At 36.4% G+C, this 27217-nt stretch overlaps 1 protein-coding gene across 5 annotated transcripts in view; it reads right to left on the bottom strand.

Moving 5' to 3' along the window:
• Nucleotides 1-27217, bottom strand: part of CAMSAP2 (calmodulin regulated spectrin associated protein family member 2) — a 72261-nt gene that overhangs the window by 5434 nt on the left and 39610 nt on the right. For 2 of the 5 annotated variants that reach the window (XM_042873589.1, XM_042873590.1), the window contains 10 exons: nt 19816-19957; nt 16576-16715; nt 10682-10775; nt 9493-9586; nt 6841-6911; nt 6061-6130; nt 3133-5347; nt 1982-2118; nt 1288-1508; nt 193-292 (listed from right to left, as the gene is read on the bottom strand). In XM_042873589.1, the coding sequence (XP_042729523.1) occupies nt 193-292; nt 1288-1508; nt 1982-2118; nt 3133-5347; nt 6061-6130; nt 6841-6911; nt 9493-9586; nt 10682-10775; nt 16576-16715; nt 19816-19957 (3284 nt within the window). Of the gene's footprint in view, nt 1-192; nt 293-1287; nt 1509-1981; nt 2119-3132; nt 5348-6060; nt 6131-6840; nt 6912-9492; nt 9587-10681; nt 10776-16575; nt 16716-19815; nt 19958-24429; nt 24463-27217 lie in introns of all 5 variants that reach the window. The other 3 variants (XM_042873587.1, XM_042873588.1, XM_042873591.1) reach the window with 3 other exon arrangements.

Here is a 27217-nt window from a genome sequence, read left to right as displayed (position 1 = left end):
TTTACTTGGTAAAATTAGTGGAATAAATGACCACGGTTTTATTTCCTAATGCCTGAGAGGGTAAACAGCCTATATCTTGCAACAGAAAAAATATACCTGTTGTTGAGTAAGAAATATACAGATCACCTCTTTCAAATCTATGTTAATTCTATATAGATGATTAAAAAAAAGAAATAGTTATTTTAGCTTTACCTTGGCGTTCTCTTGCCTGACTGCACACTCTCATTGTCCCCTGTATTCAGTGATGCCAGTGAAAGACTAGATACTGAAAAAACACGATAAAGCTGTGAACCTGGATAAAAACAAAGTTTAAGCTTAAAAACCTACACAAGTAGCAGAGTCTGTTCATTAGATCCAACACCAGCATCCAAAACTTTCTGAGCGCTTTCATATAAGCAACTCTTACTTCAGTACATGATAAACCTGCGTGCATACTTAGTGCACTGTATTCTCAACACTTTCTGACACTCAGCCATTTGGGATAGTCTGCAACTGAGCATTATTGTGAAGCATGAACATGGGCACTATGCAAAGAGTGCAGTAAAGGTTAAAAAGACCTCATTTAAAAAAAACAAAAACTTCAGAGGTTGAATTTAAAGCCTACTCTTGGAAGGTGTGAATGAAATAGTTTAGATTTCATTGGAAAATGGAGGGAAGCTGCTAGAGAAAATCCAGTGACATTACAAGGCTATAACAAAAAGGATAACAGAGCAGTCTAATTACTTTTTTCTAATTGGAAATTGGCAACATTTCTTTCAGTCATTTCTGCAGTCATTTGATATCTAAATTAACTGTTCCATATGATTGGTGCTGCTATGATGCTCATAACTACATATGCAGTAGCTAAGCAAGTGAAACAGAATAATAATACAAAACATTAAAGTAAAATGTAATTCTGACTGTATTAAGCAAGAGCGTAAGTACTCTTAATTTATGGTGATCATTTTATGTATCTACCTCCTTTCCGCCAAGTGTTACTCGTTCTTTGTTTGTCACATGTGAGAAGAGATTAGTGACTAGTAAGAATACATATGGGTGTACAAAATTTGTTGCATACATTGCTGTTTCTATGGGTTTCCATACAGTTCAACGTTTCTGTTTCTTGACATACGCATAGCAGGTGACATTCACATTTTTGTTTTTATTCACCAGTTTTGCTCTCCAGTTTTGACACGTGCAGCTTCAGTTTAGCACAAGACACTTCTCAATGCACGTGCTTGTTAGTACCAGAACCTAAGCTGGTGTTTTAGCATGAACAGACTCTTCTTCCACATGAACACGGGTTACCTGGTGGACCTTTGACTGGTGTCTTAGGTGACTCAATGTGATCCCTATGAATAGATTTCGGACGCGGCTTTTTTTGTTTGATTGACAAGGAACGCGGTTTTATAACAGTATCCATTTCTTCCATAAGCTTTAGTTGTTTCCTTCTCATGTACTCTTGCTTAATGAATTCTCGCCGTGCTCGTTCATCTTCCTTCTTCTGACGTTCTTCTTCTGTTTTGCGCCTTAAGAAATCATCAGATAAATTCAACAGTAGCAACTTCCCAAGATAGCAGTTATAGTTAGTACATTACCAATGGGGAAAACGCAAGCACTAGATTTTCAGAACTTCAGAGTTCTCTGACAATAATAGGAACAGAGAAACTTGCCATTGTACATTTGTGCAGATTGAAGCCTGAATTGATAAGCTCTCCCTCAGAATATCAAGTGCAGGGCAGAGTAACAATCTGAGGAGCATCACACAGGACAGCAGGGCTTGTGTTCAGTGTAAGCTATGGACTGAGGCCACCTGCTGATTTCACATGACCAGCTGGCACATGGCTTCAGCTAGGCTCCAAAGCACATTTGACTCTGGGATTAAATAACCTTGCATATATATCAAGATGAATTATTTGACATGGAAGTTATACTATTAAATATGACATTTCTATGCTCACTGTTGGCAGTCATTTGGATCAGGATATGTAGTTAGTTTTACCTTGTCTCTTCTTTCTTATGTTCTAGCTCTGCTTCCAGCTGCTGCTTTCGAAGCTGAGTCTCTCTTTCCCTTCTCAAACGCTTCTCCAGTAATGCTGCTCGTTTCATTGCCATATCATTTTCTGCCTTTTGATCATCCTAGCAGCAACAGCATTTGAAGGAAAAAGGACCCAAATATTAAGATGTCTACATGAGTCAAATGATTTTGTCAAGTCATTAGGCACTTAACTCTAGGATGGGTTGCAACATCTTAACGCAGTTAGGAGGTAGTTAGAAAAAAAATCATTTCAGTAAGATTTTTCTTAAAAATACTAAAAAAGAATCTTTACTTCCTAAGTGTAACACAAAATTGAACTGGGATGGAAAAAAATTGCTAAGTGAAATATTTTAGTTTAGAGTCAGACGCTATGCCGCATGAACTGCTGCATTCAGCTTTGGAACATTGTATGGAGATGAAAGCAATTTATCACAGAAAGCAATAATAAGAAAACATATACAATGACTTCTGCTGATCAAGCCAGGTGTTTTCTTAGAACTGAGGAATGCTCCCAGACAAGTAGGGCACATGTCTATTCACCTCTTGTTGCAAGATTTTGAGGCATTCCAAGATGGAAACTCTGAATCTTTCCAGCTTTCACTGTCTAAACATCCCTCTCACTACATACATTATAGCTAAAAGCCCGCATGAATATAACCTTTAATTTCAAAAGGCAGCCTCAAAAGACTCTACTCCCACAAGTAGGCAACAGTGGGAGAAATGCTCTTCAATGCGCAACTGAGATATTAAACCTAGGCTGTACTTTACCAGCTTTTAGTTATGCTTGGGCATGAAATCGGCAGGTAAGACTTGAAGTGATAAGTAAGCATATTTAATTAAGGTCACAAAAGCTCAGCTCACATCTTCCTCATCAAAACCCTCAATCACTCTTCCATGCCTAGGAAAGGGGTACTCTGTCATGCTAAGAACTGCGATGTGCTAGAATCTGACCACTCATGCTGTCAATTAGTCATCAAATGCAGAAGATAGGCTTGCACATTTACAGTTGCTTTGACTTCAGTACAAAGTCATCACTGAAACACCGTATCTGAACCAAGTAGCTCCCCTTTCAGAGGAAGTTGTGCGCAAGCATAGACATCAGGGAGTTCTCTTACCTTAAAAAAGAATCCACAACACACTTTCTGGTCATCCTCAAATTGTTCTCTATCGCTCTCACCTTCATATTTCTCAACAGATACTTCCTTTTTTTCTGGTGGCTTCAAATCTGATAGGGAAACTTCAATTAAGTTAGCTGTTTTGGGAGCTGCTGTTGGCAACATTGGTTGGCTTAGCTGATCTTCATTTGGAGTGAGGCAGACAGTTTCTATTATGGGCTGAGATAATACTTCAGAAACACTAGATTCAAGGGGTTTTATCTCCTTTTCCTCCAACTTCTGTTCGCACTTGTTCAGAAGTTTTGGTCCTTCTTCTTTTGCTACCTCTTCTGTGGGCTTGACTTCCTTCAGAAGACTTCCCTTCAACTGTGGTTCATCCAGATGTTCACCATCATCTCCAAAGCAAACAAATGATCTAGTCTGAATGGGAACCTGACTTGGAGAAAATCTTCTCAAGCGAGGAAGACTATCTACAGACCTTGGGGCAGTCAAGGTACGATTTAGAGGTGTTATTTTCAGTTCATTTGGCCTAGGAGTCCTTTGCATTTTTATGTGAAAAGATGCATTCTTCCTGTTGGACGATTGTGGAGATTGATGTGTAGAGCGGGGAGATTCCTGTGAGAAAGGTGCAATGGGAGATGGAGCTCCCATTTGCCTTGATGAAACCTTAAACTCCCGAAGTTGCTTCTGAGGAGAAGGCTGAGGAGGAGAAATAACCCAAGCTTGCTGCTCTCTCATCTGCATCAACATCTCCTGTTGAAGGGACAGACGTTGCATTTCTTGTTGTAGAAAGTGTAAGGAAGAATTTAGTTTTTCAATAGATTTGGTGTATTCTAAGATATCTCCTTCACTAAAATTTTCTTCTGAGGGGCTAACTAAATTCCACTGCTTTTCAGCATCCATAGGAGTAGCAGGAGACTTTGACCATTTGTTGTGAGAATTTTCAGGATTTTCTTTTATCGATTCTGAAGCTTTATTAGTTTGTTCATCTGTTTTTTGAGTTTCTCTTTCTTTCAGTCTGTTACTGTCAGTGAATATCTTCTCATCTTCAGCTCCTGCTGCCTCTTCTCGGAGAGGTGATACTCCATCACCTTTCTTTTTCACAATGTTAAGAAACGCTGTTCTTCCCATTTTCTGCCGCTGCTTAGTGAAAGCAGCTTCAACTTTCTTTTTCTGGGCTTCAATTGCTCTTCTCTTTTCCTCCAGCTTCATCCTAAGATGTACCAGTTCTGAAGCCAGTAACTGTGTAGTGTCTCTTCCTTGGGGAACAGATGCCTCTTCAGGAATATGAGTCCAAGCAACCACATGAGGAATATTCAGCTCAGAACCTTCTGGTGTGGTTTTCTGAGAACTGCTGCCACTGCTTCTACTATCTGTATGATTCAACTTTCTGAATTTCTGCTCTGCAAAACTAGTCATTTTAACCCCTGAACTTGAAGAAGCACTACTGCCAGCCTGTGATTTAGTACTTACTGAGCTAGGACAGGGACTTAATTGATCTCTGTGATTGCTAGCTCTTAGGTCATAATCCTGAAGAAATTTAGATGATTCTTCCATGTCAGAATCCATGCTTACAGTATAATCTCTTAAAGAAGAATCCTCATCCATCGTCTCTGGAATATCTTCCGAAGGAACGTGTATTCCAGTATCAACTTCTGTATTGTCAGTCACAGGACTTAAAGCACCTTTAGTGTCTGTGATCAGATCAGGGGTAGACTGATTTGGTTTAATGTTTGAATTCAAGATGCTCATTTCCTGATTGTGAAGAAAGAATCCATTTGTAATTTGGTCTGTCTGGATAACTCTGGGAGATTTTTCAGTGTCGTGAATTATCTGCAAAGCCTCTTCAATTGTTGGTGTCTCAATCTGATTGCCAAAGTCATCCAGAATGGCTCTGTTTTGCAAAGCCCCGTTGGGAAACCTGCAGTGACTGCTCTCATTGGCATTTCTTTGATTTGTGCTAAAGGAATGATGGGCCTTTGTGTCTGTATGAGCTACTGTGTCCTTTTCCTCTTCAATATCTTGGTTTTCTTCTTCTCCATTTACTGGTCTGAAGGACAGATTTTTTCTAATATGTTTGGGCACACGGTTGTTGTTGTTTAATGTAAGGCCTTCATTGCTCACAGATCTAGTAATACCTCTGTTTGGAGAAGATACTGGAATGCTTTTTTCTTTGTCAAAAGAAATGTCAAATGAAACTCCATGTAATGATGACCTTATGGAGATAAGAATAAAGGAAATAACTGAGCAACCCATGATTAATAACCAAATACTCATATTTGTTCTACAAGTTATTTGAAGACTGCAGTATTAAACGGACTGTTATGTATATTGTATCTTGACCAGCTTCATTTGCAAATAGGATACATTAAAAATGCACAACAGAACAGAATATAAGAACACTTTCTTCAGAGCCAGCCAATGCTTTTTATAGGTTGGAATGAGTTCGAGGCACTTGAAGAATATAAAAATTGCCAGTGTAGATCAGAATCAAGGTGTGAAAAGACAACTTAGATTTGCAGAATAACCCTTCGTTGTAACTCTAACTGTTTTATCTTTAGCTTATATCCTAAACATTCAGAGATTATGACTGGTCTAACCGAAAACAGAGACATCGCCAGCCTGACTGTTCTTACTATATAGAAATTAATAGAATTTTTGGTACTACTTTTTGATACTGAACTCCTTAATAATGTGACTCTTAACTCATTTGGCTAAATTGTAGTAGGTAAATGTAAATGTATTTAACATATAAAAAATAATTTATTTCTCAGGGTTGTTTCCTATTGCTGAGTTCTTAATCCATGATACAGTTTTCTCTTTTTTTTCTACTTTTGTAAAATAATTACTAGATTTTGAAAATCCAAATCACATTTACATTTACAACACAATCACTTTTTAATCAACTCTTATGGTAAGACTACTTACCTTTTTTCTTTTGGCCATGTCCCTACATAGCCATCTACGTAAGACATTGATGAGGACCTTCTGATGACTCCTAAGTGAAATTGAAGTGGAATCCAAAAATCATTAACATGATTTTTCGTAGCAGTTACTTTTTGTTGCTTTAACAAATTAATTTGCTTCACTACTTACATCACTGCAACAGCAGAAGTTTGTTTTCAGAACATAACTTGAGCAATTAAGTTCATTAATTTCATCCTGTATATATATGCTACTCCTTAGACAACAACTTATTATTGAGTAAAATGCAGAATCATAGAAGCGTTTGAGTTGGAAGGACATTTAAAGGTCATCTACTTCAACTCCTCTGCAACAAACAGGGACACCTACAGTTCTATCAGTCTAGCTCAGCCGGTCAAGGTCATGCCTGACCTTGAATTCTCTAGGCTTGGGGCATCCACCACACCTTTCTGGGCAGCTGCAGCATCACAGAAAAGGACTTGTCCCTGGTGAAACTAGTAGTACTACAAGTACTACTACAATATACTAAAAATAATTGTTGTAAGCCGTATTTCACATAACGAAAAATGAGTTCAAATAAAAAATGCAAGTGGTACAAGCACAAACTTACCCATTTGTATATTTTACAAATTACAGAACTCATTCACCAGCCTTTCATGTAAGACTCTCTCAGCAACAACTGGCATGAATGAAGTTTGAAGAAATTTAAATAAGGTCACAATTAACTCAGAACGATTCAGAATCTTGTCTCATTATTCCTTAAAGCCAATTGTAAAATGTTACCTGGGACAGATGAATAAGGCTGCTGGGGTGTATGCAGTTGGTGAGATGGTGTGTAACTTGGACTTTCCAATCTATAAAGCAAGAAACATTAAATTATAAGCAATACATCAAAAGCCACATTATAAAAGTACAGCAAGACTTTATGTCCTTTGCCAACAAAAGATTTATTTTTTCATACAAGGGAGAAAGTAAGGTGCAATTCTTCTCTTGAAGTATTAGAAGCTTCATTATTCTTGAATAATAATTCTAGAAGCTTCTAATTCTTAAAGCAAATTAGAAGCAGCATGCTACATTATTACCTTTAACTAGACTCAACGTAGATAGACACAAAATCAAAAAGCTCTTTCTCTTATTGAAACTGCCACAGAGCAGTGCTGGTTTTGTTCACGTGCACATCTCCTGACAATATTTCAAGTCACTGTTAGGAAGGTCTCATTTTTAGGCTTGATTTTAGCAACAAAAAAAACAAGTTGAGTGATTGCAGCTAATACCACAGTTTTACACACAACTCTCTTTCCTGTTGCTTAATCTGACATTTTTGTGTTTCAACTGCAGTATGTGCAAGGTGTGGACAGACGTAGTAAGAGCAGTAATAATACTAATCACTAGAACAGTAGTTCAAAGCTTCTCTCCATTTCTACTTAAAGAGATTATTTTTTTTTTTTTTTGGTTCACAGACAAGGTTTGCAACAGAGTAGCTGTTTTAATCCAGAACAGGCTTTCATACATAATGCAGTGATTTGAACCAGGTGCCTCTTCAGTACCAAACACAGACATGCATGAAGACATATGCTTTTGTATGTAAAACGTGTAAAGAAGTCAGACTTCAAAACATGACAGATAAAAACCTTTCATGTTCTGAATTTCGTTCACTGATTAAAAGTAGACTCCCAAACTCTCTTTTCTCTAATTGACTTCCAAGACCTTTGCCTAGTGCTTTTATAGTTTATGTACAGCATGCTTTAGAAATGTTTCTAAAGAATATTTGTGGGGAGGATGTTCATGTCAATTTAAGGAAAATACTGTTAGTTGATAGTATACAACACCATCTTCTGTAAGTATACATTAAAACTACTCAAAAGACTTTCTCATTAATGCATGACCTTTGGTGTTAATAACAATGCACAAGCTAAACACATCCGTTTTAAATGGCATTTGAGATTTCCGTGAAAGCTTTTAAATCAATATTTCCTAAATTGTCTTAATACAAATGCATTTAATCCAGCAGCATCTGATAATTTGTTTTACCAAGAGAAAATCTACATGCTTCATTTTCTCTCAGGAAAAGACTGATTTTGGCACTAAGACTGTGGTTCCATGGCAACTCAGACACTGTAACTGCTTGCTGCCACAGTCCCATTCCTCTGTGCTGCTCTGGCTCTGCACTGGAGTCTGCTCTGAATCATTGCTGTAATTCAGCCAGCAGAAAAACATTTACTTTTTTACTTTCTCTGACTGGGTTACTTTTTTTTTTTTTTCCTGTCATTGTGTACTGAGGTGACAATGTCATAGAGAAAAGCAGGCAGGAATGCCCACTTGGAACGAGAATGAAAGCCAAGACATCCTGCAGTCAGAGCAATCTTGGCTGATGGCAAACTGCAGCCTACACATTAGATTTCTAGCATTTGAAATAACTCCTCAGGCCTCTTCTTCATCTCTCAATGCTGTCAAGTACCACCAAGTTGTATAAAGTACATCAGTCTACGAATAAAGATATAGCTCTTTCTACTACTTACAGATTGCTCTCATAATACTCCAGGACAAACCATGTCCATCACTTTTAGAAAAACTAAACAAGTGCTGCAATGAGACTGCAGAATACACTATCCACTGCCAGCCATACAGACTTCACAATTTTTACTGAACATGTCTGGGAAAAATAAGCCATGTTACAAAACAGAATGGTGGCAACTTACAGACTTGATAGTTAAATTTGGAACGGTACCAGTTTGTTTAGGAATTGAATTTAGATGCTCAACTTAAAGCTTTCAATAAATCCTCTTCAATTTAGAAGTCAAAATCATTGGCACAGACAAAATGTACACTTTTGCACAAAATGTACATATTTTTTTAGATGAAAAAGATACTTGGTTACTGACAATTTGTCAGAGCAGGGATATGTTCTGTAGAAAAAAAGGATAGAACAAAGGGCTAAGTACTTCACTGGACTGCTTGCAGTAGCTTTTCATGGTGTCAACTGGCCTCAGGAACCTCTCTGTTCCAAAAAGTATACTCAAAACGACTGCTTTTTTTTCTCCTGGCATAGAAGCTTCATTTGCACTAAAATAACTTCATTGTCTGCACGGGAAACACATGAGATACATACAGTAGAACAATTCAGAATCATGCCATTTTATCATTGTAAGAAATTGTATTCCCTAATGCAAGGGCAGTATAAATTCCTAAATAAAAAACAACTACCAGCAAGGGCTGCCAAGGAAGAATTTTCTGAATATTCAACTAAAATGCGAATTTTGTCCTTTCTGTGTCAGTTTAGAAGCAATCAATAGAACTTCTGCCCTCATTTTATAAATATAATGCGACGCTACCTCCCATTCACTCGGTTCAGATCAGATCACTGAAAGGCTTCCTTTACTCTGTCAAGAGAATGATTAAAAGACTGAAAGGGTACTACTGGCACTCTGGCTTTACCTGGCTACAAAGTCAGAACCACATGGGCCATCCATGTAATTTCTTCTGTTAGCATTCAAACTGTGAGCAGAAGCTGCATCTTTCACAGGTTCAGCTGCCAAAAAGAACAAAGCTCAAGTTACCATAGTTTAGTACTCAATTAACATCCAGAGCAGAAAAGATTTCTGAAATAAACTCAAGTAATTATTTCCAAAGATTTAAAAAATGTTCAGAGGTTTCATTATATAGACTAAAAAAGCAATCACTTCCTTTCAGGTTTACCTTTTCCACAGTTTTCATATTGGCACTGATTAAGACAATGAAAAACAGACCAGAGAAGGCAAAGGAGGAAATAAAAAAAAAGAGGAGTCACACCATTATTATTATTTTTAAATGAAAAATGAAAATATTTCTTTTTTATATATTTTAAATATTCTTAACTAGATGGTTTTCTGTTAAAAAAACAAAAACAAAAACTTTTTTCCCCCAAAAACTAGACTGACTTTCCATTTAGGAAGCAGTATTTTGGCCACGACTTACATTAGTTAGCAATATTAATCAAACTTATATCTTTAAGTACTATGAATCATACAAACCAGAAGACAAAAAAAGGTGTTCAAATCACACAAAAGAATTCACTTTCCAGCTCTTGGAGAGACTATCATACTAGTATTATATGAACGCCTAAATTACCATGACCTCTATGTTTACTATCTCAAGATTTACTCCAGAACTGTTTTTTTAAATCTGTAGGTTTACCAACAAAAAACTGTGCTGTGCATCCAGGTGCAAAATGCAAGGTTAAAGTTAACTATTTATTTGCTCTCTCCAGATTTCTGTTTCTTTCTCTCAGTAACTCTTCCTCAGCCATACAATTTTTCAGGCTAAATTCTGATCTTGGCTCCCTATTCCGAATATAATCTCTGCAAGGGCATGATGGATTCTAGGCTTATTTAGGTCAGGAAAATTTGCAAATGATTGTACCACTATAATTCAAATGAGGCTTTTGTAGTAAACAACAAAATCTAATTATGATTTATGAGATGAGATGAAGATTAGCATGAGGAAAGAGCATTTTGCTCCTTTAAAGGGGTGGTGCAAAGCCAAATCCTGTTAACTGAGATATTCACAGCGTTTGGGAACGCTACAGTTATCTGAACTCATACATATTAAAAACACGCATATCAAAACCAATCCTTCATGTAATTACCTTGGGGATGCACAACAACACGAGGCTGTACAAACGATGGCTTCACCACTTCAAACCACCAGAACAGTTCTGCCATGAACACCAGGTAGTTGCTCTACAGGACAAAGAACCCGAGAAACGTATGTTAATGCATAACCCTTAACTGCAAGCAAAGGGAACAAACAGCATTTGGGATATATCTCTGTTTCCAGCTTACATTCACATCGCTATTGCTTCCTTAAAAAAATGCAATGAGTAACAGTGATCTGTAGTACCATCTATCCAACACCCATCACTCGACCAGATCGTAACCGTGTGGGTCAAAGTGTTTCATGATGAGCATACACTCAGGACCAATGTCCTGCAGGCAGGGCAGGGAGGCACAGGATGTGCGGAAAAGGATGCCTGTCAAATAGGTTAGCCATTTCCACACATTAAAAAAAAAAGAAAAAAAGTAGAGAAAAGCCCCGAGAAAGTAAAAACAACAGTACAGGACTTTTAGTTTCTCAGTGAAAATTGTCTCTGGTTGGCACAGACATACACAACTGTAGAGTCTGTAAACTTTCTGTTGTCGATCACCCAGCTAGTGGCTATTTTTTTTTTATTTTTTTTAAGTAGAAAGAAACCTCGAGTTTTGAACTGCAAGCAAACACCTGACAAAAATACTAAATGCAGTATCAATTTACTACAGAAAAAAAATTACACACATTAGGCATTAGGATATATTTATCAAATAAACTAAAAACTAAGAAAGAAAGGTTTAATAATAAATGAGATGATCTCAATTCTGCATCAGCAAGTCTCAAAACGTAATTTAAAATATCTATTTGATAATTTTGATTCAGATTTATTTTTCCTGGACATTGCTAATGCAGATAAGCCTCCAATTCAGAGAAGGGATGCTCTTAGAATGAAAGCTGTTCATGTAGTTTAGTAGACAGTGAAGGGATCAGCCAGATGTTGCCACAGTTATTAAAGACAAAGCTATGAACAGACCAGGAAAAACACTATATCGGATTGTTCAGCAAGACAGAAAAGGAATGATGAGAGATGCACACAGCAAAACCTTTTCTGTAGCATTCTGTTACAATTAGAAAAAAATACACATAAACAGAAAAATGGTATCTACTTTTCAGACACAATATGGTCTTTAATGTTAAGATTCTTATGCCATCTATTAATACTAAGCCTTCCTTCCCCTGAAACTTGTACATTTTTAAGTTGAAATAATTTTTACTATGAAAATAATCATAAAATGTCCTAATCATAGCTGTGTTCCCATCTCAAGTAGTATTGTATTTAAATACAGTAATTCCTACTTTTATGTGGAGATGCTGCATTGAATAGCGTGGCTGTTCTATGAAGGGCTTAGATAGTTCTTCTGAAAATATTTTCTATGCAGTCCTGAGCTGCTGCAATAAAGCTTGTTTTTCCATAACCCAAAGCAGTACTTACAAAGAAAAAGTGTTGGCTGTGCAGCTCTATTAGAACTCAGGCTACATTAATGTTTTGTGATGAAATATCACGATGGAAACTGCATTTTTCCTCATGTTATTTGTAGTCAGAAAAGTATGTTAATCATTATCCAAGGGGAAGACCAATGATCAGTAGCTTAATTTTTTTTTTTTTCGTTTTTCGCCGGTCGGGTGAGGAGGGAAGAAACTAATTGTGGGCCTGTGGTAACATTGCTAGTCCACACTGCAAGGAACGCAGATATTATTTCCACTGATTTTGCCTTGATCATGCCAAGCTAAGTTTTAATACCTTGTTATATGGTTACTACATGTGCATACACACAATATTCAGAAACATAACAGTATTTCAGTAGTTTAAAAAAAAAACAACAGTCCATAATTAAGCTCTGAGCACAGGCTGAAAATACTGCTCAGCAGATGGCAGACTTGCAACTTCACATACGCTACAACAATCTGATATAATTTACTCAGTTTTATATTTCACCTTGTCCGCAGACTGTTCATTAGTTGCATGTAGTAAGATGTATTAGTGGCTGCATTTTTGCTACTGTATCTTCTGCTACTGGAAGATCTTTTGAAAAAGATCCCCTATTTTTAATATAAGGTCTCAAGTCAATACTTGCTTCTGCATCAAAGGAAGACATAAACCAGCTTGTTTTATGAAAATGTACATCTAAAGATGAACTTTCTCTTGCATATCTCTATTCTCAACATACACCATGGAAATTACAGAAAACAGAAATAGCACGTCTAGTCTTGCCACTTAAATTAAGCTACATCCCTTGTAATATTCATAGGTTTTAGATATGCACATTTGGAGAACAATCACAAGTTGGTATAAACAAACCACACAAATGGCTTACAATCAGATTAGAACCCAATAAATTTGATTGGAAAAGCAGCCATAGAAGCATTAGGACCCTCTACAGGTTAACAAATGCCGCAACAATTCAAGGTGAAGATTCCAGTGTTATTCCAAATCAGAACAAAAAAGCAGGACAACCAGCCAACTAACATCAGTGAAATAAAACCCCAGTGCTCCCCTTCAAATAATGACTGAGGAGTGTTTGGCACCTCCTGGGAGGAAAATCCCTTTAATTATTCACTGCTTGAACCTTCATTTTCACTCCTGATCTCCACTCCTTTTAAACCAGCCAGATAGGAAGGCAGTCCCTGTGCTTCCCCCTCCATTCATTCCCAAGTGCCTCACCAAGCACAGCCAGCTGCTCTTCTGGGTCCTTACAGAGCCCAGATGCACATTAATATGGGCTTACACACGCCAGCAGGCATGATCTGCACTGTTACCTTGAGATAAGAGGGAAAGCTGCACTGCACTACTGGATGAAGCCCAGTCCTTAATTTCTAGGATTAACCTATGCAATATATACAACCATCATTTTTTACATCACAAAGAAGGCAGTGCTCATTATAACTTCTACTCATGTTGTTAGCAAAGTCACCAACTACTTTACATAGGAAAGTGCATGTATTCAAACTGCTCAGATGCAATACATTTTAATGATAAAACAAATATTTAGATGGTCTGTGCTGCTCAATTCATCAGATTCTTTCCAATGAAAAAAAAAGGAAGCTCTGGGACCATGCTCTCCACTTGGCTTACCATGCAAATGTTTGTTTTGTCAGCTCTTATTAGTATCCAATTGCAAAATAAGGTTCCGATGTGCTTAATTCAGATTCTAAATAGTTCAGTTCACTGGCCCACACTCAGGTCAGAGCAATGTCCTTCTCAGATGAGAGGCAGTAACCATGTCTCACAATTGTTTCATTCAGAGACCTTTCATTCACCTGAATAAAAGCACTCTGTGGAAGTTTGGATGAATAATTTCTTAGTTATCAGAAAACAGCAGCCAAATATAGGAAGCAGACGTGGTAAGCAACAGCACATGAAAGTCTCCCAAGAACCCAGTGCTGCAGATGCTCGTGGCCCTGAATCTGTGAGAACTCAGAATAGGAGAAGCTGGACAGGATGACGAGCAACCCCAACAACAGGTTGTATAACCCTAACCACACTAAGAGAGCAGTAACTGCCCTGTGCAGACCAACTACACAGATTCATTCCATGTCCCTGTACACACACACAGTGAGAAAGGTGGCTTCTTGACACACACTCTGAACACCTTCCAAAAAGCCACTAGTGGGCTATCGTGATCCCTACATCTGGGAGGGCTTTTGTTTACTGTGTTGGCTTCCCAAGCATTGTTCCAACCCAATGAAAATAACTGAGTGAGCGTGCAAGCGTTAGTTGTGTGTGCAAATGAATGCATTATGTGAATAGCTGTCTGCTATTGATGGATTTCTTCTATTAGTAATATCAGTTTAATTAGCAAAAGGTGTTCTTGTATTGTGATGCATCTCACACTGACTCAATCAAAGTGTGTATGGTATGGTATGCACTTTGTGCTTGACCACTTAGCATGAAGTCAGGATACCTAGTGTAATTTCTAGGGCCAGCACGGTCATGCCAGTAAGTCAACTTAATTTTTTTCTTGAAGCTTTTTCCAGCATCGGTGTTTTGATTCTTTTTTGTTATTTCTGGCACCATTAAGAGTGAAACAGCTTTTTTTTTTACACAAAAAGCATCATAGTGCTACCTACTGAACAGTATGAGTCACCCCAAATATAAAGAGAAGTTGTTGTTGATTGACACCTGAAAGCATGATGCTAAAAATCCTAAAACTAATGTATATGAATTTTGTAGACCAGTTTAATTCAATGTATAATATTTAAAATACATGTTTGCGATACAAGTTTTTTCTGAGTAACAATGAAATTATTTGGGCAATATATACATTACTTAAAACCCCCTCTATTCAGATGCATTGGAAAACTTAGAAAGAGCTCCTTTAACTGTGCATTTATTTTGAAAGTAAATTATTCTTAACACTGGAAAAACGGAATTTATAGCACCAGCCAAAGTTTCCACATCAAGGTTTAAAAGAAGAACTTGGCAGTCTAACTGTAGAATTTACATCTAAGTAAGTATCCACACCACAGCAACATGGTCACAAAAGGCCCCTTCTCAGTTGTAGAACTGCTCTAAAATCATTTAAAGAGTTCTAAACTCCCTTTTAAACACCATTCAGAAACTGCAAAATTATCGAGCCTGTAGCATTTCAGAAGTGTTAAAGATGATGTACTGGGATATTGACAAAGTATTTAACCTAAGCTTCTTACTTTATATCGGCTTGTGATATAATTCAAACCTGCATGTGTTTGTTTAGGACCACATGGGAAACCACAGACAAGAGGCTGCAATATAACAGACTTATTACAAGTATGTAGGTAAACTACTTTATATGAAACTTAAAAACACCAAAAGCTGATTGAAAGCAGTCACTAGACAGCTTTGCATATACAAAATAAAACAGCAATGGCTAAGTAGTCTAGACTTCGAGGGGCTGGTCCTGCTGCCCTTACTCATCCTGGCAGCTTATTGCTTATTTGAAAAGGATTGGGTTCAGCCCTACAGGAGACAACAAAGCTGTCTGTATTCAGGTTCTGGCCTCTGTGACTCAGCTTGGAAGAGTGCAGTAAAAAAATCATAAAAAGCAGTGAAATGACCCAGATATTTAGAAACCAATTACAGACCATCTGCAATGGATATGCTGACTCCATAACAATATTTCATTCCCTAAAGGCAGGCCAACAAGAACCTTAAGCAAATAAAGAGCATTTATATAGGAAAAAAATCTTAGAAAAACACAATAATGAAGAACTGAAGTTACAATTAGACAAGAAATAAATCAATTACTCTGACTTTCCACACTGTTTAAAAACAATAGGATAACCAAGTGATTTTACCCTTGTGAAAAGATTAGAATATTAGGATGACAAAAAGTGTTTGTTTGTTTAAAAAAACAAAAACAAAAACAAACGGTGTTTGGTCCTGTGTCCCTGCTTATTCTTTTCAGCAAAATTAACTTGGGAGAACAAAACCTGAAAAAAAAAATTATCAGTATACAGAACAGAACACATTTACCAAAGTAAAAAAATCTTTAAGGTTCAAAACCCATGAAATTACTGTAGACACAAATGAGTGAAGACAATGAGCAATAATTCAATGAACAGTAAATCAAAATTCTGTGCTTTTGTGTCTTAAAAATTGAAACTAATGCAGACTGCTACTTCACATTTTAACCAACAGTAAGAAAGAAGATAAAGCATGAAATTATTTTGCACAAAATCAAAGTTTGTGTAAATGTATTCTTTTAAAAATAGCTTAAAATTAGTAGAACAACATAGCTGCCAAAAGAAAGAAGTTTTACATCCTGCTGAAATCTACTGCTTGTTGTACCTCAAAAGATGCAATATGCTCTTCCACTCAGCCACACAGCAGCAGATCAAAAGGCTTGATGATACTACTAGAAAAAACAGCTTAAGTGTTAGGCTTACATTTTCTAAGTGTTTTTTATTTTTTACCTTTACTGAAGAAGCTGCATAGAGCATATCTTCAAGACTGAAATGGCAACACTGGTTAAGGTATTCCTGACAAAATTCTTGAATCAGCTGTAGGTTATACAGGCTGTCAGCCAAAGACATTGTCTCTTTCAAACAAATATCTACAAAAGAAGAATAGAAGTGAAGATTACATACAGTTCCTGATCTGCAGTAAGAGCTTTTGTTTTTGCTGGATTCCTGGAGCATTTTGGATAAATCCAAATTTGACTTTTTCTTTTCTGCATAAGGAGATTTATTTTTCTATTTCAGAAACTTAAGAAATGACAGCACTATATTATACCTTAATACAGCTTTGTATCTTTAGAAAAATATCTAAACTTTTTTTAACTGTTGACAAGTTTATTTTTTCTTGCTTTGACTTCTATGAAATGTAAATTATTCTTAATCTCCTACTATTTTCATATAATAAAAACTCAATATTTAACCACTAAAAAAGCCATTTCTTTGTTTAGATTTTCTATACAGGAGTGCATGCTTTTTCCCAAAGCTGTTCTCATATACAGAGTACACTTTCATGCCACTAACTCTTTTTTTTTTTTCCCCATAAATGCAGCATCACTTTAGTCTTATATATTTGCTATTGTAGACTCCCATGTTTGATGCAAATCTTTACAAAGATCAGAAGCATCTGATTCATGAATTACCACCCTATGTTTCAATGTGCCACTTTACAACAAAGCACTGGTAGCAGTGAACAGAACCACGCAGTTACACAGTACGCTCTAAGTACCTCACACCCAGCTAACTGCCTGGTTCTGTGTTTATACAGGTACTTGAAAATAAACAACAAAAAGAGCCATTGTAAAAAACAAAACTGAAGAAAATAAAAGAAAGTAAATATACGTCCAGAGCATACGTTGTTGTTTTCTCTCCTCCCCCCACCCCCAAAGCGGCAGTGGATGACAGAGCTTGAGGTAACAGCTTTCAAATGCATAGGCTTCAAGTTGCCTTTGGATAAAGAATCTGCTTGGATGCTAGCAGGATAAGGCATCCCATCTGAAAGGACTAAAAAACGTTCCATTACCCCAATCAATCCCCTGTATAATACTGATGGAAATAACGTTTGGCTAAACTGATCAAAATGAGATTAAGTTCAGCAGCGCAAAATTTCAAACTGATGCATTTATTCTAATAGAATTCTAACATGATTCAGTATCTGAAATTGATACAGAGAAGGAAGGTATCACGTATTAACTCATGTAAAGATGGTCTGTGATATTTCAGCATCACGCAGCTATGAAAAAAGCAAATGATGCTAGAATGCATCAGCAAACGTGTTTCTAGTACCGACAAGGAAGTCTTGGTACAAGGCAGTAACAAGATGCCAGCCTGGTTTTCTGTGTGCAGTTATAACCATCCACATTCAAAGATGATGAACAAAAAGTAGACTGGTTGCAAAAAAAAATTATTGAAGATAATAAGAAGAATGGAAATCCACTTCGTAAGGTGAGACTGAAAAGGCTGGATTTGGTAGCCTGAGCAAAACAGCAGAAAGAAAACATATTGGAGCAGAAGAAATCAGATTAGAAAAAGCTATTCAAGTTAAGAGCACTGCTGAAGAACAGAAATGAGTGAAGACAAGCTAGAAGCATATTTCAGTAGGAAACAAAAATAGTACTTAAAATCATGGAAGTGAGGCTCTGCAACAGTCTGAACAGAAGTACTGATTTTAAAAAGCTAGACAGTTTTAAGATAGAACATAAGCCATGAAAGGAATCATATAATTTTAAGCAATAGCCAATCTTTTGTCTCACAGACACAGTTTTAAATTCCTACAAGGAAACCCAGATTTTGAAGTCAAATTAACAAGGAAGCATTTATTTTAGAGCTGCGTAGTCTGGATTCATATTTTTCTCCTTGTTATTGGTGCATTTTTAAGCACTTCTGCATATGCATCTTCCTCATCTGCCTTCCTCATTTCCAATAGAGAACAAAATCTTAGTGAAGCTTAACATATATCAGATGTAGTACTATCTAAAGACAGAGAAGACTGGAGCAGTCTCTTACAGTGTTTCTATTTGCTTAGAGTATCTTCAAATTTATTTCTGAGACAATGGCACACATTTTTATGTCTTTAGGGCAAGACACCTAATGAACGTAAAAGTGAAAGTTGAAAGATGACAAGTGTCTTGTATTTCAATGTGCTAAAAGACACATGCTGAAGGAATTTGTTGTTAATGCCATCCTGAAATAGTATAAAAGATCCTTCGGAAAGTCTATGTTACAGTCATACTAAAAACAGCATGTTACTCAGTTTAAACACAACCCAAATACTAACTTCTCTCCAATCATACAGAATTGTAAATACTTGGCTGCAACACTTATATAAACTTAAAGCTTATTTTCAAAAATTCACGAGCCAAAGAAGAACAATGAATGTATGCATCTTAGTGTCTTTAATCTTCAAAGCCTACTGGGCTGGAAGCTTCCTAGAAAGCTGTTGTGCATATGAATTCCATATTCCAGTACCTTTATATCCTTGTTCATATTCCTGGATTTCTTAGGAAGAAGATATATACAAGTGTTCCCACGACATCAAAGGTATCACGGACAGAACACAGGCTGAAAATGATGGGTGTTAGCTGCCAAGACATTTTACAGCTGCAAGACGCTCTCAGTTGCCAAGAGGAAGATACAACTTGAACCAGGCCACAGTACAAAGATAAAGTTGCTCATCATCAGATAATTGCCAGTATAGAACAGCATGGCACCGGTATGTTCTACACCACATGCTCTTGTTTATCCACGATATATATACTTCACTATCAGAGAAAAGCCCTGAACACGAACCAACTATCATCTGCCATACAGAGCAGCTATGCAGTTTGTCTACTTTTCTGTGAAAGACAGAAGTGACCCTTCCCTGTTTTATATCTGTAACTGATCAGACACACAAGAAAGCACTTACGCAGCTTCAAGAGTCACTGTTTTCCAAATAGTTGCAAATTTTTGTGGCGTTATCAGAGTCATATCTGCAATAACATGTTGCCATACACTTGCATCTGTGTGACACTGTAAGAGTAAATACTATGGAAGGACATAGTGGATCTTGTTATTTAAGTTTAAAAATACATAGATAAAACATTAATAGTGAATCCATCACTGTCACACTCAGACCGCGCCTCTGACACATCTTATTCAGCACCTTTCTTTATATATATAAAAAGTAAAGACATTTCAACTGAGACATGTTAGACATACCCTCAAGTTTAACAATATCCGGACAGTAGAAGTGGATCAGGGCTGCTAAAGCACAACCATCTGTACCATCTTTCAGCAAGTTTTCCACCAATGGAATGCAGGGCAGCTGCTTGAGCAATGTTTGTTCCTTCCTGTAACGGGCCTACAATATGGAATGAAGAGATTAAGAGACACAAAGGCTCTGAACACATGAATAAACAGATTTGTATTGCAGGTTTTACACTCGGTGAAAATGCAGCATTAAATAAATAACTCAATGTTCTCAGTTTCAGATTTCCTAGAACTTTTCACTTTACGCTTTGTTTTGAATGCCAGAAGTAATAGTTAAGAGGAAAGGAGCCTATATGACAGTATTGACATTTTCTTTCTAAACTACCAAATTTTTTTTTAATGATCTCTGTGCAGCTAAATTAAATATCATACAACTCATTCAACATCTTGCATCCATTTCTATTCAACCAGAATGGATCTGCATGTAAACACAAGACAGACCCCGATCTGCTGTGAAGATCATAGCTTCATTTTACCAGCAGTGCAAATGACTATGAAGTTAATGCACAAGAAGCTTTCCCAAAATCTCAATAACGTAACCTACTTAACAGCAAGTTCTGAAACAAGGAAATCTGCATCAACTACATTTCATTACTAGTAAGTTTCATTGTAAGCAGTGTGAAACATAAAGAAGCATTCATGGTCAAGTGTTAAGGCCAGGCAGCAGCCCAGTTAGAAAAAGGAGATATTTTGAAAAACAACTCAGTGTACAAGGGGGTCATTAGTTTAGAATGCTAAGATAACATTTACCTGCAATTAATACATTTTTATGGTTTTCTTTGTGGGGCAGGATGAGGGGGAAAGGGAGACAGCTACCTTAACAAATGTTATCTATGACCTGAATTTCTTTTCAGTATTTCTTGAGAAAACAAATGGAGATGAAAGATTGTAATTCGTTAATATTTACTATGCTTTATTTTTAAAACAGTACCAAATGATTACCTTCTCATTCATATCACACAACTAATTATAATGCCAAGAGTGTTTCTAAGTAAATTTCACAGAAATACACACATTAAGCTTGAAAGCAGCCTTGTAGGAATTTGGTGAAGCTTTTGAAGATGTCATTCCAGTGAAGAGAAGGCTCTGGGAGACCTCACTGAAGACACCGGTATTTAAAGGGACCTTATAAACAAAACGGAGGCCAACATTTTTCATAGTCCAATAGTTACAAGACAAGGGGAATAGTTTTAAACCAAAAGAGAGTTAAACCACAACAGTCAGAAATTCTTCAGTGGCAAGGAACTGGAACAAACTGCCCAGAGAAACTGGGGATATCCCATCACTGGAGGCATTCAAGGCTAGGTTAGCCACTGGGCAGCCTCATCTGGTGGGTGGCAACCTTGCCCAGGGCAGGATGTTGGAATTAGATGATGTTTAAGGTCCCTTTAAACCCAAGCCATTCTAAGATTCTATCAAAGCTGAAGCTGCAAGATCCTGTCTGCTGCTCTCCACCTTTGAGTTGTACTGAAAGTTGCTGATGCGGCTGCACGATAAAACTTTTGCTCCACCAAAAACTCTTTTCCCCTTTGTTTCTAAAGCAATTGAGTTGGCAGGGATGAAGGCTTTTTGGGTGGGGTGGGAACTGTCTCATCTAGCTTTGTTGGTAAAAAGAAAAAAAGAAAAAAAAGAAAAAGAAAAAAAAAACAAAAACAAAAGCCTGTAGAACCACAGACTAACCCTGAAGGCCATGCTTATTGTCACTAGATTTCTGTTAAGGATGACAGGGAAGTTATCTATAGTGAACATTAGTGTCTTCTAAAAGGCCAAGAAGCACAAATCTAGTAATACAAGATCTCTGTTCTAGGAAAATTAAGGGCTTCTATTAAGCCCAGGAAACTTATACTCTAATAAATTAATATTAGTAATTGGTTAATTAACAAATGGTAACCAATTAAAAATGGAGAGTTTGTCTTCATCTTTGAAATGGCCTGGTATTTGCATCAAATGTTTTGCATGTTATGCTAAATACTCACTAACAGTAAATGAATTACTAACAATTCTTCTCATGTTAAACATGAGAAAACAGGCCAATCTGCCTGCACTGAAAGTTTCTTTTTTCATTCTCAGGCAATACTATGATAAACTATGATTAAAAATCCTTTAAGCTTCAAATACAACATGAAAAGGTCTCTGCACCTTCCCTATGACTAAAACTGAATCAGTTAAATATTATGATTCAATTACGGAATAATGTTAGAAGACACAGGACAGATATGGACTCTAAAATTATGGCCCAAATAGTTCTGTAATATTTTATATATTCCTTTTAAGTGTCATCTTTTTAATGGAGTGCTGAAAAATATTTTAAATTAATAATGCAATGGTCTTCCATAGTAAATTCTGTGAAAGCCTGTTGTCACTCCAAGGATGCCTCAAAAGTAGCTTTATGAACAGTGCCTGGAAACTGTCAAATCATTAAAGTGAACCTAGAAAGAGGACTTAATTCACTGTAGAGTACACCAAGCACATCAGTTCAGGAAAATAAATATAATCTGCCATGCTAGGTTCATTAAGGTATAACAGGCATAGTGTTTCAATTTAGCAGAAAAGATAAAAAATTATATTGAAAAACAGAAGACACTGGTAATTGCACTGCATTTTTACCTAACTTCCATTTGAAGAAATCCTTCTATTCAGTAGTAATCTTTGCTAGTAAATATGGATGCAATAATGCAAGAGACAAACAAACCTCTACATATATTAAAATGCTGTAGTGCTCATTAAAACATAAATGCTAATACAAATCTTGTTTCTGAGGTCCTATAGAAACCAGTCTGAATTGGCATCTGAGCTTATTCCTCTTGGACAAATCTCAGTGTAGTTAAGACACTGGCATATGAACAAGGTTAGCTAAAAACTAAAAGCCCATCAGCTACTCTGAAGTGCCCCTGTGTATTCTGAGGTAATCATTAATAAGAGACACGGATGCCTTTATCTTCAGTGATGTGCTATAAATTCACTTCTCAGAGTAACTTTCCAGCTGCCGGCATGCTGAGGCCTATCCCACTACTGAACATCTGCACCATGTAAAGCGAAGAGATGAGACAAGTGGTTGAACTAACAGAACATTTGAGCCACTGCTTTCCTACTGTATTATCAGCAGCACTAGAGTTTCAGTTATAATTGTACTCAAGTAACAGGCTCAAAGTAAATAACTCTAGTGCAAGTTGTTTATGGACAACAGGCAAGTGAATTTAGGTTACAGGTTTCAATTTTTAATCAAGTTAGTTTACTAAATTAACACTGTAGACAAAAGCAAAATAAAAACATTCTGAAACTACTGTGAAGTAGCCACTTCTTTGTATCAATAGAACAACATCAACAAAAATGTGCTTCATTTTCTGTAAAGCAGTAAAAAGCTTCTCCTTTTTTTTCTCCATTGTTCTCTCCATTTAATTCCAAAATTAAGTTAATGGATTATACTGTGGAGAGCAGAGTCTTTGTGTGTACAAATGTCACAATTGTAATTGAGAGCATTACATAGAAATTGCTGGTAGGATACAAATTATTAAGAACTTACATAATGATTAATTTACTGAAAAGTGTGCTTGAACCTTTTTACTCATTTTTTTAATACCACCACCAGGAACAACATGCTGTCTCTGGTGCTGCCTACATGCAGCTGCCTTGTTATTTAGTTCTCCTTGCAAACTATGAGCAATATTGTACTAGTTACGATAACCAAGACCTGAGCAACTGCTAAATCAGTTATTTGATAATCCTCCCATTGAAGCCATAAGGATTAATTCTCTGGAATTCAGACCAGAAATACGTAGTTCTGCATGTACCTAAACAACTGACTAGCTTATTCCCAAGCCACACAGCACGTCTCTCCATGGAAAGATGTTGCAAATTGCAAAACCTGTTGTAGAATTAATAATAAGAGTGTGTTTCAGGGGCAAGTTACTGTATGAGAACGATAACCCCACAGAAAGGCAACAAAGGGAAAACAAAGTTTAATAGTATGCAGAACTAGTCACTTTCTACTGCTGTTAATGAAATTATGGTCTCATTATCAATAGATTGTTTTTGATTACTTTCTGTGGACAGAGAACTATCTTAAATCAGTCAAAAAAATAAGGAATTCTAGACAAATGGTGAAATGATTGCACATTAAAATGTATCAGAAAGTTTCAGTTTCCATATACAGACAGCAATCAAAAATTATTTCTGCAAGGCTTTGTTTTTTTGTTGTTGTTGTTGTGGTGGTTTTTTTGTTTTTTTTTTAAGAGTCCATATAAAATAGCATATACTTACTGGAATTCTTTGAGAAAGTATTTTGAAAAAAGTTAACAGCTGGTACTATCAGTTTACACCAAAGCCACGGTAAATCTCACCCAGCATTACATCTTTCACTAATCTTGCACAGAGTACCTTGCAAAGCAGGGTGTTTGAGAGTTATTTTGTTTATTTAGCTTTATTATGAACACCTTTTCAGAGTAATCTCTTAACAAATTATCTCAGAGACAAATGAAATGAATAATTAGACCAGCATGACATGGACAAAGCCATTCCCAAAATAAGCTAGTTGATCAAAGTGAAGCAGTTGGGCAAACTTACAGGAACCAGTTTCCAATACCATTTGGTAGGAGACTTCAGAGGAAGCAGTAGGGAAAAAAAAAAAAAACAAAAGCAGAAAGCAAAGAAAAAAAAAAAAAAACAGGAACAATTTATCAGATTTCACCATTTTTACAAAGCAATTTTCTTCAACATTCTCATTTCGTATAACAGTAAATTATAATTTAATGATAAACATTAGAGCACTATAGCCACTGTATCTTCAACTCATTAGCACAAATAATACTGTAGAAATACTCATCTTCAGTCTTAGTACATCAACATTACCATTTTCCCACAACAATAGATAAGACTGTCATATCAATGCAGTTCTGTTAAGTGCTTTCACGCATGTAATCGTACTCTGAATATGCAATCTGACTAAAGAATTCATTTGAGACTTGAAGTTATGATTTCACAAGTATCAAAATGAACTCCAGCAGTGTATATGCAGAAGCAGGGAAGCTAAAGCAATGGAAAAAAGGTATAAACACACTGTAGTACATTACAACCAATTGCAGTGAAGTTTGCATTAGTCACTTCAAAGCCAAAGAGGTTTATAATGCTTAGAATATTTTTGAACAGTCATATAGCAGTTTTCAGAACAACAAGAGGTGCAAGCACTTATTTTTTTGCAATGACAAATCATATTAGCATCAGCTGCATGATGTGCAATGACCTGAAATGTAGAAGGAGGTTTGACTATTCACAGAGAAATGATCCAAACTGGTATATACAATTCTAACCTGACACATTATCAAAAATACAAATTTGACCTAAAAACGTAAGGTGAAACATACTGTTGGTGGATCTTTCTGTACTCGAACAGATAAAGAAAAGCTGAAATCCCTTGGAACAACACAGTTCAGTGACTCTCAAACTTGTACTTCATATGAATAGGAACAAAATTATTATTATGAGAATTACTAAGAATTGATCAGTCACTAAAAAAAACCTGACAAGGTAATCCTGACTTGATTTCATGGTTTTTTTTTTCATTTTTTTTTTTCCCCCTCTCAAGAGAAAATTAAGAACAGTCTCAGGTGAAAACCTGCACTCCTACAAGAAGATTCTTTTATCTCCTACAAATCAAGTTTTAAAAATGACTCCAACATAAATTTAACTCTGCATAAATTCATCCTATGCCAAAAAAAAAAAAACCAAAAGTGGAAATCATGCCCTTCATCAGGCCCTTGTTCCTGCTCTCTTCCTTGTACCATCATTAGTATTCATGCAGCAGTGCATTAAGTAGATAAGGAAGTTCATCCTGCTCCAAAGCCATCTTCTTGATGGGTTAACTTTTGCTAGCAGTGGGGACTTAGAATAAATTTAAATGATTGTGGGACTATAGTGTTAGTGTTTTACCTTCGCACAAAAAGTTGCACTGTTTAAACCAATTTTAAATTGTTTAAAGAGTTCAGGTCTTGGGGTAAATACTCGGAAATTTGATTTTCTCAAGGCACTTGCATTGATTTTGCTAAGTGTTCACTCAGTCTAAATCACAAACAAGATAACAGTTTAAGAGAAAGCTCTGATTTCACTGAAAGTCATTAGTTTAACAAGTGCAACTGTACATTTACAACATATTGTTCAACTGAAGCCTGAAAACCAAAGCTACTACAAAACTTCAAATCCTAATTCTGAAAGATGCAGAGACTCTACCAGAAACAGACGAGATGACCACAAAGCACCAGCAGATCAAGATCCACAGGGGACTACCTGGAGCTAAAAAGATACATACTCCTTCCTCTCTTATCTTCTACAGGAAGCTAGCAGCAGAAGAAAATGAAGGAAAACAAAAGCAATCTCATAATCTGTTAATACTATTTGCAACTACTCAGAAATAGTTAAGTCTATCTTACCTCTATCATTTATTTATATGATACTTCACTTTTTTTTTTTTTTAGCAATACAGAGATTTACTATTTAGTACAAGAAAGCTCACAACAGATTTTCAACAAGATAAGGCATTAATGTTCAATATCTTTCTTATAACTAATACATTTAAGATTTTATCACACTAGAGATTAGAAAAAAATTAACTTGATTACTCATTAACTTGATTTCAGTTCTCCGATATTGAGCTTTGCTGATTCTTGGCCAGAAATTAAGAAGAGCTCACCCTAATCACACGAATGACCTATTCTTCGCACGGTAGTTTGGCCACCTCTCTAATTCAGCATATAAGACATTGTTAATTAAACTTGGTTTGGGTTCAAAACCCAATCACAGCTTAGAAATGCTAAAACAAAAGTTCTGAAGGAACTGGGCCAGAGCAGAAGGAAGATTGCAAAATCAGTTAAATTTTTAGAATGGAATCATTACCTTTAGAACTTGTTACCACGTGGGTAACACAACAAACCTAAATTAAGAAATAGAGACTCAGCTTGAAAATGCAAAGCTGCAGTAAACATGTAGAACTATCTAGTTCTAGAAACTAATTAGTTTCTCCAGGAAACTGGTAAAGTGTGTAATTACATTATTTTGGTTTATACAATGGCAGTGATCAAACCCATCCATCCATTTTCAATTTAGTAAAGATTACTGATGGTAACTAAACCCAGGCACAAGATAGAATAAAATAGTAAGGGAAAATCGCACTGCTAAGTACTCAGACAAGAAATTGTACACATTTCACTAGCAGCCAAATCTCTTACAAAAATTCAGTCAGCTTTTTCACAGCTTTGCTGAGATACGTGAGAGGGAGGGTCAATGCCATAACGTAACAGGACACATCACTGATTTCGTACTATAAAAAGAACGCATGAGGGACGGAATATGGAGACAAATA

This window comes from Lagopus leucura, unplaced genomic scaffold (genome assembly GCF_019238085.1).
Source record: "Lagopus leucura isolate 7727_CA_CO unplaced genomic scaffold, USGS_WTPT01 Super-Scaffold_100009, whole genome shotgun sequence".
Taxonomy (NCBI): domain Eukaryota; kingdom Metazoa; phylum Chordata; class Aves; order Galliformes; family Phasianidae; genus Lagopus; species Lagopus leucura.
The sequence above is the reverse complement of the archived record's forward strand: the minus strand, read 5'-3'. Positions and strand labels throughout refer to the sequence as shown.